This window comes from Tenrec ecaudatus, chromosome 12, assembly GCF_050624435.1.
Source record: "Tenrec ecaudatus isolate mTenEca1 chromosome 12, mTenEca1.hap1, whole genome shotgun sequence".
Taxonomy (NCBI): Eukaryota; Metazoa; Chordata; class Mammalia; order Afrosoricida; family Tenrecidae; genus Tenrec; species Tenrec ecaudatus.
This window is the reverse complement of record NC_134541.1, coordinates 53,069,588-53,082,901: the sequence shown is the minus strand read 5'-3', so window position 1 is coordinate 53,082,901 and position 13,314 is coordinate 53,069,588. Positions and strand designations below refer to the sequence as shown.

General features: G+C 38.7%; 1 protein-coding gene and 1 pseudogene across 1 annotated transcript in view; one reads left to right on the top strand and one right to left on the bottom strand.

Annotated features, from left to right (window-relative positions):
• The window catches only part of XRN2 (5'-3' exoribonuclease 2), a 95,214-nt gene that overhangs the window by 62,592 nt on the left and 19,308 nt on the right, over positions 1-13,314 (bottom strand). Inside the window, exons 9-15 of the mRNA XM_075564048.1 lie at positions 12,720-12,877; positions 10,235-10,309; positions 10,015-10,148; positions 9,852-9,909; positions 9,660-9,767; positions 5,311-5,355; positions 1,848-1,979 (exon numbers count right to left, since the gene is read on the bottom strand). Of these exons, the coding sequence (XP_075420163.1) occupies positions 1,848-1,979; positions 5,311-5,355; positions 9,660-9,767; positions 9,852-9,909; positions 10,015-10,148; positions 10,235-10,309; positions 12,720-12,877 (710 nt within the window). The remainder of the gene's footprint in view (positions 1-1,847; positions 1,980-5,310; positions 5,356-9,659; positions 9,768-9,851; positions 9,910-10,014; positions 10,149-10,234; positions 10,310-12,719; positions 12,878-13,314) is intronic.
• LOC142422480 (centrin-4 pseudogene) lies at positions 2,311-3,034 on the top strand (annotated as a pseudogene).

Below are 13,314 nucleotides of genomic sequence, written 5' to 3'. Positions count from 1 at the left end.
AAAACAAAGCAACAAAAGAAAACAAAAACACAAAGCAACAACAACAAAATATCAAACACACAAAAAAGAAAAGCCTAAACATAGTTCTAGGTCTATTTGTTGACCTTTGAGTGTTTTCCAGTCGAGTCTGATAGGGTACCACGCCCTGACCCCAAAGTTTAATTTTAGTTTTCCCCAGGGACTTCATTGCTCTGCTCCCCTTGCTGCTCTGTTGCATGCCCTTAGCATTTCACCCGGTGCTATGGAGTCAGATCGGGCACAATTTCCACACTGTGTCTCCAGTGTTATCCCCTATAGCAAGCACTATGGGTCAGTGAGGGATGTCATGTCTCGTGGTGGGGCCAGCCCTATGGTCCTCACTGTGCACTGGATGCCCTGATCAGGAATCTCGTCCTCAAGGTTTGGTGGGCCAGGATGTGTTCTACTCTCTCTGCTTCCCTCTTCATTTGCTCCTGTGTGCTCTGATCAGACGCGCCCTCTCCCTGAACTGTAGCTTCAGTGCTGTTCTCTGAAGTGAATTCTTCTGGGGGGGAAGGAGGGGTGTGTCCATGTAATTCAATCTTTTCTTTTCTACAGTATTCAGTTATCTCACTGTTAAACCCACCCCCTTTTCCCTGCTCTGCATCCCACCTTTAGTAATATACGTTATAAGAAAACACTCACACACACAATGGTGACTCAAGCTGTTTTCTGTCACGATAATCAAAGGCTCATTTCTCAAAATTTCTAATCTAAAGGCTCTAAAATTTCTGGTTGAACACTTATGTGAATATATATACGGAATCAATTTTCTGATATGACAAAGAATTCCACATGTAGGGGTGTTCTACAATAAGAGACACAGAGTTAAGTATTGGAATAAAAAGGCGTGCTGTTGTTATATGGGCTACGCATTAAGTGAGACTGTCTGCTTCAATAAAGATTTTCAGACTCCGAAACCCAAAGGGCCAATTCTACTCTGTCTTTTTAGGATATTGAGATTTTTAGGCTTATAAAAATAAATTTAAGTACTTAAGCTTATGTACTTTTCTTAGATATATTGCAGCAATTTTTTTCAAGAGGCCAAATCTGACGTACCATTTTCTCTCTACTAATTTCTAGCCTGAAATAAACAATAGTTTTCATTATCTGCTGTCTGTATATGTTAATGATCTGTTCTCTCCCTCCACACTGCTTTGCCATGTGTCCTGAGATCATGAAATTGTCACTCCAGCAGTAAACTGATACATTTCTTCTGGCAGCATTACATTGCTTCAGAGTGTGGACTGCAAAGTTCAAACGAGGTGGAATAACATGGGGTGATCTATTCAGTTCCTGAGTTTCAGATCAGGGCAAGCAGAAACAATGAGGGCTATCTTAAAATATTATTTTGATCTATTTTACATGTGAGTTGGACAACAAGAGTTTAAGCAGTGAAGAATATCTGTTTTATAGACTGAAAAATATTATTCTGCAATGTCCATGACTAATCGCTGGAAGGAAAGGAGAAACAATGTAAGCAAAACCCACCCAACCCTTCTCTCTTTCTCCAGATATGAGACATACGAATAGCCCATCCTGTTTTTAGCATCACTCAGACTCTTTGGAGAGTGAGGGAAACATTTACATGCAAAAACCTATCTATCTCACATTAACTATCTCCTATATTCGAAGAATCTTCACATTTGAACATACTTACCTTGCACATAAATATTTCATATTGACACAGATAATGTAACTGTTAAAAAAGATCTCAAGGAAAACAAAATTGAGAAAAAAAATACAAATACACGCACACATGTACACATACAATTGTAAAAAGTGGCACATTTACGACGTTTCTGTGCCACATTAGGAAAGTCACTTACGGAGGTATTGTACATCCTCATTTCATAGGCCGCTTGTCTCGCATTATTGGCTACTTGAGAACCTGGTGAATTTCTTGAACCCAAGGCCTGAGGGGTTAATATTCCAGAAGGAGTGAAAGCAGGTTGATCTCTCTAACATAAATAGAAATACATGTAGAAATTAAAGTAAATCTCATTTAGATGACAGGGAGAAAAGAAGGCAATGGAACAGGATTTTCACTTTAACTACCAAACCACTAAAAGATCAAATAGAGTCTAACATCAGGATTGTATTATTCTGATTTGATAGTAACTTATAACCTGTAAGTAAGTCTGCAACATTTAGTATTCATCCCCTAAATGTTATTATAGATCATTCTGAGAGAGACTTTGTATCCCCAAGTCTCACTAAGCTAATCTATGGTTTACTTTCTATTTCAGGAAGCACTCAAGATATCAACAAAAATAATAGTAAAGGGTCCCTGTGCTTCGAGGCGGCGCCGGGGCCGTTGGATGGGGTGATGGCATCCAGCTACCATCCAAGTGCGGAGCACTGGAAGAAAAGAGCAGCAAAAGTTGAATTGAATGACACCCAAAAGCAAGAAATTAAAGAAGCCTTTGATTTGTTTGATGTTGATGGATCTGGAACCATAGATGTGAAAGAATTGAAGATTGCCATGCGGGCCTTAGGATTTGAACCAAAGAAAGAAGAAATTAAAAAAATGATAGCTGATATTGACAAAAAAGGAACTGGCACTATTGGTTTTGAAGACTTTTTGGCCATAATGAGTGTGAAAATGAGTGAAAAAGATGAAAAAGAAGAAATATTGAAGGCTTTCAAATTATTTGATGACGATGATACAGGAAGCATAACACTAAATAACATCAAGAGGGTTGCTAAGGAACTAGGAGAAAACTTGACAGACGAACTTCAGGAGATGCTTGATGAAGCTGATCGTGATGGCGATGGAGAAATAAATGAGGAAGAATTTTTGAGAATGATGAAAAAGACCACTCTTTATTAATACTGTTTCTTTGTTCCACTTTGAAAGTTAACAAATTTGTATTTGTTATGTAGTTTCATAATTTGATATTTGAATATGTTAATTTTCAAATAGTTTAATTATGACAGATTGGTCTTTTGATGTCTATTCCATCTGTCAAGTGACGTCTCTATCAGTCTATCTTTGCTAAATCTATAGTCTCAAGAAACAACGGAAACATTATGACTTCCTTTAAGGAGGACTTTAAGGACTGTTAATTTCAACTGCCATTTTTTAAAAGCTCCAGGATCCAGTCTTTGGACTTTTGTTTTTTAGAGTTTAATGAACTTGGCCCAACATGCAAATAAATTTTGCAAACACATCAAAAAAAATAGTAAAGTAAAAATAACAGTTTAAGATATATTAAGGACATATAACTTTTAAAAATAATTTTATTAGAGGCTCATACAACTCTTATCACAATCCATACATACATCAATTACGTAAAGCACATTTGTACATTCATTCCCCTCATCACTCTCAAAATATTTACTCTCCACCTAAGCCCTTGGCATCAGCTCATTTTCCCCCTCCCTCCCCAACTCCCTCTCCCTCATGAACTCTTGATAAGTCATAAATTATTATTTTGTCATATCTTACACCGAAGGACATATACTTTTTATTTGTCCTTTGCACTGACAGAATTTAACCATTTCGAAGTATATTAGAATTGATTAATAAACCAGAGTTGTACAAGGACAAGCAGATGGATTCTGGGCTCCCAATTCTAGCCCCAATCCAAGAACAGCTCGTTCTTAAGACATGGCCCTGCTCAACCCTCCTTGCCTTCATGAACTAATCACTGAAGATAGGAGTGTTACAGCCGTGAAGAAAGCAGATGGTACTCAGCTATCAACTCCAAGTGTCTGGGATCTTAAAGGCTATTATTCAAACAAACAGCCATTAAAGTGAGGCTTCAACTAAGTCCACATCAAAGAAGCACACCAGCCTGTATGATCCAAAGATGACATACAACAAAATCCAAAGATGAGGGGAAAGGTATCAGAGCTTAAATTGTGACGAAGGATATGGAGGGCAGTGGGAGTCCAAAATACATCTGGAGAGTACCTATTTGATCAAACCTCTGGCCACATTCAAGGGACTCAAACAGCCTTACTATCAGGCAGAGATTACTGTAGGCTTGATTATGGTAGATGGAACGATGGTGTAACATGGACACCTGGTCAGTGGACCTCTCTTTTGACTCATTCTAAATTTGCCCTAGTATTAAATATTTCTCGACTGTTCCAAGAGAGAAATTTTTCTCTTTGACTTATTCTAATATTGCCAGTGGTCTTTTCTCCCCATCCCCTTTTGTTTTTTTGTTGTTTTTATTATGTTTCCTAGTTTATGAAACATAGAAAGAGTGGATGCATAGAAACAATGACTGGTGTAACAGCATATCTGGGGATGGGGGCAGGCTTAAGGGAATTGGGGAGCCAATAATGAGTGCAGGAGGGGGGAAGGTGCACTAGAACTGTGATGATGGAGATGCAATTCTTTTTAGAAGCAACTATGGACATATATATGTGAATTTTTAATCAATGAAACTTTTTTAAAGAACAACTATAGCCATACCAGATTACAATAATTAACTAATAAAGTAGATGAATAACACAAAGAAATATGTAAGGTGGAAACCAAATATACCCCCTCTACGTGGTTTTTAATTTACCTGCAAAAAAATATAGCTGGTTCTTCCTCTTTAGAATCTTAAAATTGTTCAATTCTAATAAACAACAACAAAAGGCAGTTCCTAAAGCCCTAGAAGTTTAAAACTAAACTGGAAAACAAAGCTAAAGCACTTAAGAGACGCTAAAATATATTTATTTTTTACACTACAAAAATCACAAGCTAAAGAGCACCAGAGTTAAGATAAAGAACTGCTCAACCTGGATGCTGAACAGAAGCAACAAGAAGGTAAGGTAGGAGAATTGTAACGATTGGGGGCACAGCAAACAGGCAAACTTCTGAGTCAGAAGGGACTCTGTATTTAGAAAACAACAGGAATGAAGGAGGAGGTTGGAATAGGATCAGAACATAAAGCATTCTGACCTTCACCAAGTTAGAGAGCTTAGCGCTGCAGGTGTAAGGTGTCAGTGGTGATTTCAGACCAGAGAAACAACAAATTTTATAGTGTCATATGGTCTAAAAGAGTAATCAAATATGTATGAAGACAGAATATAATAACGTTTAAGGGAATACGACAGGTCGACTATTTTTAATTGTAAAAATACCTAATTAAAAAAAAAACCTAATTCCTGTTAAAATTCAAATAGCTAAGTGCCACCCTTACCTGCTGTTCTTATTTCTCCAGGTAAGCAGCGAAGCCAGGTGGACACTTATGTCCTTGACAATTCCTCCTTAGGAATTCCTGTAAGGAATAGCTTCCTCCCAAATTATAAATGTATAATACTGCCAATCTTATGAAATTTACTAACCTTCATTCTTTTTCTCTTTTCTTTTTGTCGTCTTCTAAAACTGTCCTAAAAGTATAAAGTTTACATATTGTTACATTATCACACACAAATATTAGAGTTCAATATTACCAGGAAAAACTTAAAACATAATTTAAGTTTTAAAGAAAGACACCAGAAAATTAGCTACACATTTAAATTAGCGTTCAAATGTTGTTTATCAGAACTTTAAATGGCTAGAGAGAACTCTAGATTGTGTATAGTTATCATTTAACTTTTACAAATTTTCTAATAATTTTTGACATTTCAGTAAAAAAGTTTAAAAGCCATGACATTCTGAAGGAGCAAATAGGTAAATAAATATGTTGTTAATGTGGAGAAGATACAAAATAGCAAGAAAACAAACAATTCTTAAGTTTTATCTGAATGTTTTACCAACATGGCAGTTTCATAACAAAACTGACTTAAAAAGACAGTGGATTCTTAGTAGTTTAGTGGGTTACACTTTGGGCTGCTAACCAGGGTTGGCAGTTCGGAACCACTAATCTCCCCTCAGGAGAAAAATGAGGCTTTTAACTCCCCAAAACTTTTGTTTTATGGACTCTTTATAGTCTCAGAAACCCACAGGGACAGTCCTTTTCTGTCCCAATAGGGTCGCTGTGTCAGAATTTATTAGATAGCAGTGAGTTTGAGTTTAATCTAAATAAAACTTGGGCATTTCCTAACTCTTTGTAGCATGTGGGCATCCAAAGGAAAAAGAAGTACGCCTCTATGCAAACACTACTCATCTTCTGAAAAGTTAATCTAATGGACGAAGGAAATTCAGATCGGCGCACCACATATTCTGGATCGAATTAACTCATGCAAGAGTCCAATCTGCCTTAATTCTTCCTTTCCACTCATTTTGCAATTGCAGTCATGGATTCAACAGGATAGGGTTTGATTTCACTCCCCATTAACTATGTGCCACTGAAAGGCCTCCCTTGCCCCAGAAAGCACTTTTCTACTGGTCAAGTTTCCCTACCCAGCAAGGCAATGAATGGCCTAACTGTTAGGGTGGCTGCAGGTATTATGCCCCCACTAGTTGTACACTTCTATCCCCTCCAGGTTAGAACTACCAATTGCAATATGATAACATAACAAGATGGAAATGTGTGCTTTCTACCGGAGGAGCTGAAAGTTCGATATAAAGTCTGCTTCTCTGAGGTGGAGTCCAGACAGATTACCCTAAAACGTATTACACTATGTAAACAACCTATTTCGTTAACCAAGCCTTTGCACACATTGTCATCGAAACCTAGTTAGGGTAACAGTGACTTCTAGATTTGAAATTCAACAGCTCATTTACAGTATTTACCTAACCATGACTCTTTCTTCACTTGGCCTGCAGGACACTAATCTCATCTGTTTTCTACCTCCTCTCTTGCTGTGTCTTCACATTTCAATTCCCCATACTGGCATCTCTTCTTCCTGAGACTCAGTATTAGAAGCCTCCCACTTCTTTACTCCTGGTGGGGGTGATCACCTAGGTCTAGGCCTTAAACATGCTGATGATTCTTCAACCAGGACCTTTTCCCATGCAGTTTTTCCACTCAGTATCTCCCTCTCTCACATCCCACATTTAAGCCATTAGTCAATCTCATTGCCTCTGTCAAACCATGTTCAAAATTCAACTCCCTCGTATGATCTCCACTGCTGCCACTCTGAGTTCACTGTAGTGAGTCTCAATATTACAGCTAGAATTATCTTTTCCAAATGTGCCAGACTGAGTTACTCTTCTACTAAAAACTCCCTATTTACGCAGAATGAAGCTAACATTCTTAAAATGACCTCTAAAGTCCTACCAGATCTGAGCCTCCACCATTTTTACTTCCTCCTTGCTTCCTATGTCTCCACCACACTGGGTCCTTGCTAGTCTGGCAACATGCTGGGTGTGCACCTACCTCAGAGTCTGCACATGGTTTACTCCTTCATCCAATGTCATCTGTCAGGTAGGCTATTCCTGGTCACCATTCACTGCTACTAGCCTGCTCTAATTTCCTTCAGGCACTTGTCATTCTCTAGCACATTACATAGTTTATTTCCATTTTCCCAAAGTGAATGCAAGTTCCAGGGGACAGGAATTTCCTCCACTGTCCCCACCCCTCTCATTGTCGGCTTTATTCTGTCACTAGTACTCAGAACATTTAGTGACAGGTAGTAAACAATAAATATCTGTGGGGTGAGTAAACAGTATTTATAAGAGAAAGACAAACATCAAAGTTCACAAAATAAAAAGCACCACATTTCTGCCTTTGTTTTTACTCCATTATAATAATAAAGATAGATGGACTCTCTTCTACCAACTGTTCTGCCATAACCTATCTGCTAAATACCTATTTCTAAGGATGATAGTCACAAATAAACAGGAGTACCACCTGGGTGGATTTTACTGATCTTTAATCATTTGGGGGCTATGAACTCCTTTGGAAACACTTCCCAGAAAAATGGACACACTCAAAACTTTTATATCAAACTTGAGAGATTTGCAGATCTTTCTGATTTCAACAAGGTTAAATGACATCATATGACTTCAAGATCACCCCCTCAAAATTCATTAGTTTAAAATGTCTTCTCTCCTAGGTCAGATGGAAACCATATTAATGAAATCAATAGCACTAGCGTACCTATATAAAAGCTATACATCCTCTCTAATGTCAAGTACCATCAGTTTAATAGGACCCAGCTGCCAGCGGCATTGAGTTGATTGGGAAGCATAGCTATCCTGTAGGACAGAGTGCTGGCATGGAGTTTTTGAGACTAGATCTTACAGGCATAGAGGGCATCATCTCTCACTCGACCAGGTGGATTTGAACCATAGATCTTACAGTTAGCAGGCAAATGCCTAACCCACAGCACTACCAGGGCTCCTTATTTAATGGTACTCAGTTTGCTAAAGTCATGTAAGAGTGTTAAGTACTGAAAGCTTCTGGAAAGAATGCTTGGTTGCCTCATTTTGTCACTAGAGATGATGGAAAAAATATCACCCACTATTTGTCTTACCAATGATGTTTTCATCTGTCAGATCATGTAATAATATAGCGATTTCTTTTGTTTCATTTTGTTTAAAATAAGCACAGTAAAGTTTCTGAAATTGTTTCTCTCATTGCTTCCTAGAAATCAAAATGTGGTCATTTTAACCATTACTAGGCTTCCTGGCAACACCTGCAGCCAACCTCTAGCCTGCTGCCTCTCCACTCTATCGGTAGAGTTGTCTGAAGACTCTGCACTAGACTGTGCATAAGTTGTGTGTCCATCTGGTTCTGATGCCTCAGGCAGCACTGTGTGTCAGTGGCACCTCCTCCAGTTACTGATTTCCTCCCTGCTTAGGAGCCAGTTCCTTTCTCAGGTCATTGAATGCCTACATTCAAGGCTTCTTCCGAGGGCCTCTGTGGTCACTCTTATGACTTCAAATACCTGAGAACTATTAATGATCTTCAAATCTCTTTCCATATACTATGCCCTAAGTTTTAAAACATCTATTTTCAGGTGTCCTAGAACCTCAAATTCACATCTCTAAATGAATTCAATTCCTACCCTGTCCTCATTCCAATCTGTTCCTCCGTCCAGTGCTTGCTAACTCAGTAGACTTCTCATCTACATGCTCACCCCTCGTATGTAAAGAATGGCCAGGTATTTTGTTATTTTAGCGCCTTCTTTTAAACTTTGAATAAGAGCTCTGCTGGCATAGCGGTTATGCATTGGGCTGCTAAGGGCAAGGTCAACAGTCCAAACCCACCAGCTACAGTCCTATACCTAGGGAAAATAATGGGATTTTTCTACTCCTGTGAGAAGTTACAGTCTCAAACTCACAAGGGTAGTTCTCTTCTCTCACAGAGTTGCTATAAGTCGGCATCAACTCCATGGCAGTAAATTTGGTTTGAAATTTTAGATTTTAATTTCTTACTAAGTTACAACCCTCTGTCCTGGCTGAGGTAAATTCATCCAGACCTCTTGCGCCTATTGTCAGAGAAATCGCATAAGTATCTCCTATAAAAGATGACACCACTAGTTCCATCCCAACACTTTTCTACACCTAGAACCCTTAATGTCATATCATATTGATTGCAAAGGCATTTAAATGCATATCCTAATCAAGATTATAGAGAGGCAAAAGTTATAATGCAATTCAAGTAATGTAAAACAGGCAACAATCCCACGTGGCAAGCATCACAACTTTAAAAACATAAAGTACTGGTCACTCACAATTACATTAATGTCTAGTATACTCTAAGAGAATAATACATTCAACAAGGGTAAGGGTACAATCACAAAATCATAACAACCTATAAGAAATGGATAAAATTTTATTTATTGCAATAGAAACATTTTACCTCATCATCCTTCCTTTTCTTAAAAATGCTGTCCTCAACTTCACCCACTGCTAGCATGATCATCTGTACTCTTTGCAAATTAACATAGCCACTTTCTGTAAGATAACCCTATAAGAGAAAAAAATACATGTAAAATGATTGTCTTATAAAAGCAAAGATTGCTGTTTTGAAATTATTCAAGAATGTACCTACCCCTGTCTTGTGCACCACATTTTTATATATGTTAACCAAACGGTCGATTGCACCTTCCCTGTCATTAGGAGACAAACTCTGCATTAGTACCAGTATGCACTATAAAGTCAGCAAAGCTAATAGAACGGCTTGAAAAACTATACACACACACATATATATATACCTAATCTCTAAAGATGGCAAGTGAGGAAGGAAGTCATTTCCCACAAAGAAGCACATGAAGACCCAATCATCAATGCTCCTCTCAACATCAAATGTGAATGGCAGACTGGCCATGGTGAGTTCTCTTTCCAAATACTAAAATCAAAAAGGAATATTGCTGTGATACACATCAAAAGGCACCCTACCTTAGACTGCTCATCTCAATGATTATTTCTGCATACCTCACGAAGAACGTTCAGTCGAAGAAAGATAAACTCGCCTTCTGCACAAGGAAGGCTGTCTGCAAGTTCATCATGCTGTAAGAAACGGAGGACGGTTACACATGAACACTACACGCCCTCCATCTTCGTGGTCTCAAATGACAACTTTTAAAGGCTTTTTACTAAGGCAAGATTCATTTTAACATTATAAATATTAGATAGAATTCACCAAAGTACTTTAAAATAAAAAGTACTCATAATCCTAATAACAGAGAGCTGGTGTAAACAGATTTCTGTAAAGGGTCAGATGGTAAAGAAATTAGTCTTTGAAACAGCATAGTTTCTTACTATGCAGCAAGAGTTTGCTATGCGTTAAGTTTTTTAACAACCCTTTAAAAATATAAAGCCCATTTTCAGCTCAAAGGCCAAATCTATAGAGCTGCAGTTTGCCAGTGTCTGACCTGTATCCAGCCAATATAGGATATAGATGCCTTAAACATTTCCATGTCATCAGGGAGTAATTATACTGTATAAAGTTTAATATATTTGATATATAGTTCCTTTTCTAAAGAATAATTATTTGAAACAGATAACATCTACAAATAAATCACATTAAAAAAGTATTACCAATAAGGCTTAAGCTCACATAAATTATGTTAGGAAAAACTGAATGTAAAAAACAAAACACTGAGAGAAAAATGCTGTGTGTATGCTTTTGAAGGAGGATGCCATGGATCAAACTGTGTCATCCCCAAGCAAGTGCTACCTTGGGGGGAACCACGATTCTCTGGTCTGGCAGTTAGTTATGTCATGATGTAATGCGGTCGTTACTTATCGATTCCCATGATGTGGTTTCATTTTAGAAGCCGTAAGAGTAGAAGGCAATAATCCTGTCACAGCCCTGATGTACCTGGAGTGTGATCCCAAATACCTTCTTTTTAGAAAAGATAAGAGGAGAGAGAAAGAAGCCAAGACTATCAGGACCTACTACTACCAAGAAACAAGAGTCCAGAGTAGAGTGCATTCTCTGGAGCTGGGGGGGTCCATGCACTGAGAAACTCCTATAGCCAGGTTAAGATCTCCAAGAAATGCTGCACCACAAATGCTGAAAGGAGGTAAAGACCTTACTCCAGAGCGAACGTAAAGGAAAACCCTCCCCCTATAGCCAGTGTTCTGAATTTGAGCTTCTAACTTCCCAAACTAAGAGAGAAATGTGTTTGTTGAAGTCACTCACTTGTGACATTCCTATTACAGCTACACTAGATATGTAGGCAAAACTTGATACTGGAAGAGTGGGGTGCTGCTCTAAGGGATGCTTTGAATCGGATAGTGAGTATAGGTTGCAAGAGTACTACGGAACTATTAGTAAAACTGTTGGTGGAACTGAGTCTTAAAGGCAATTCTGGTTGAGAGACGGGAAGTAAAGAGAGTTGTAACACTGAAGACAGGGCAACAGTGGAAAGTAAGGCCGCAGCAGAACTGGGAGAGCAGTGCAAGATAAGGAAGGAGGTAATCCACCGAGAGAGAGTCGAGCCCCTAGGGCTGAGGCGTACTGGCAGAGTAAGTGCCTTTAGGCATTTTCCAGAAGAGCTGGAGAGCTTTTAAAACTTGTTTGTGCAAGGCAAAGGCCAGACTGGACCTAGCAATCAGAAGTTGGAACATGGGAAGGAGAGCTGCCTGGTATGGAAAGGGAGAGCTAACACTTCTGGGCCTTCAAAGTGTGGAACCACAGCTTCTGGAGCTTCTAGGGGTAGAAGTCACAGTCCCCTAGGTTTGAAAGAGTCAGTTCTGCCCACTGACTTCAAGAGTGTGAGGCTGCCCAAGAGGCGAGGGGCTCTGAGAATGTGGTAGCCATGTGGTTGTATTAGGACAATAGTGCCACCAAAGGCTGAGGGAGCACACTTGTCATTCTAATAGGCCTAACCCAGCGTCTGGGGGGCCAGCCTGGAGCCCGTAGGACAGAGGATTGTTTTCAAACTTTGAAAGAATAAAGGGAACTGGTCTGCAGCTTTTTTAACTGGCTCAGTGCCGTATCTTTAAATTCCTCACATTTGTAGTGAAAGTATTGTCCTACAACTATTCAATCAGATAAAGAAGAAATTTGCCATAGGTTATATAATTTGGACTTGAAAGACTTTCGGGATGATAGTATGGGGTGAAAGTGTTCTGCATATGACAAGAAAATGAATTTGGGGCCACAAAGGGGTAAGATTCCATGGGCTGATTTATAAACTGTCCCCCTTCCCTATCCCCACCAACACCACAACGAAATATGCACCATGGCTGGACCACGATTCTCTGGTCTGGCAGTTACATAGTTCCTCATGGTGTGAGCTGATGTGATAAATCAAACGTAGAATGACTAAGGGTAAAATGGGTAAAAGATTAAGAGCTCTCGCATTCTGAAGGTTAACAAAAACAAGAAGGCAAAAAAGAATGCTGAATCAACCACAGCCTTCCCTACTTCCCATGTTTAAATGGGCAACTACTGCCTGGAAGTTCTTACCTTTCCTTTCTTCTCTCTTGGCAAACCTTCACAGTCTTTGACTTCATGTCCAAACTGATTACAAAGACCACATGGTTTGGGTTTGTTTGGTTTGAATTCTTCTCTAATAATAGTAAAGTTGGGTTCATGTGTAGCAAGGCCAAGCATAATCAGATCGGCTATTAATAAAAAAATGAATTAAATAAGTACTTGTGAGTACTTAACCAAAGTACTCAATGACGGAAAAGAACAACTCAATGAAAGAACAACTCAATTGTGCCCAAATGAGCACACAAACTGAAGAGGCAAAATTAAAAAGTCTGAACCTTCTCAAAGGTATCAATCAACAACTTAGTACCCAGATGACTACCAGTCATGGGAAAACAACTGGAAAATAATCCATTTTAAAGGTATAACTATACATGTACATATAGCTACATTAAAATTTTATAGAAACTTTTAAAGTCACGGGAGCATTAATCCCACACACCAAACATCAAGTCAATTATTTCTGCCTTCTGAAACATAATGAAGTAAGCAATTTTTGAATTTCCAAACAACTGTTTCTAGAAACCAACCCAACAAACTTTCCATGATTTAGTCTCAGAGAACCAAA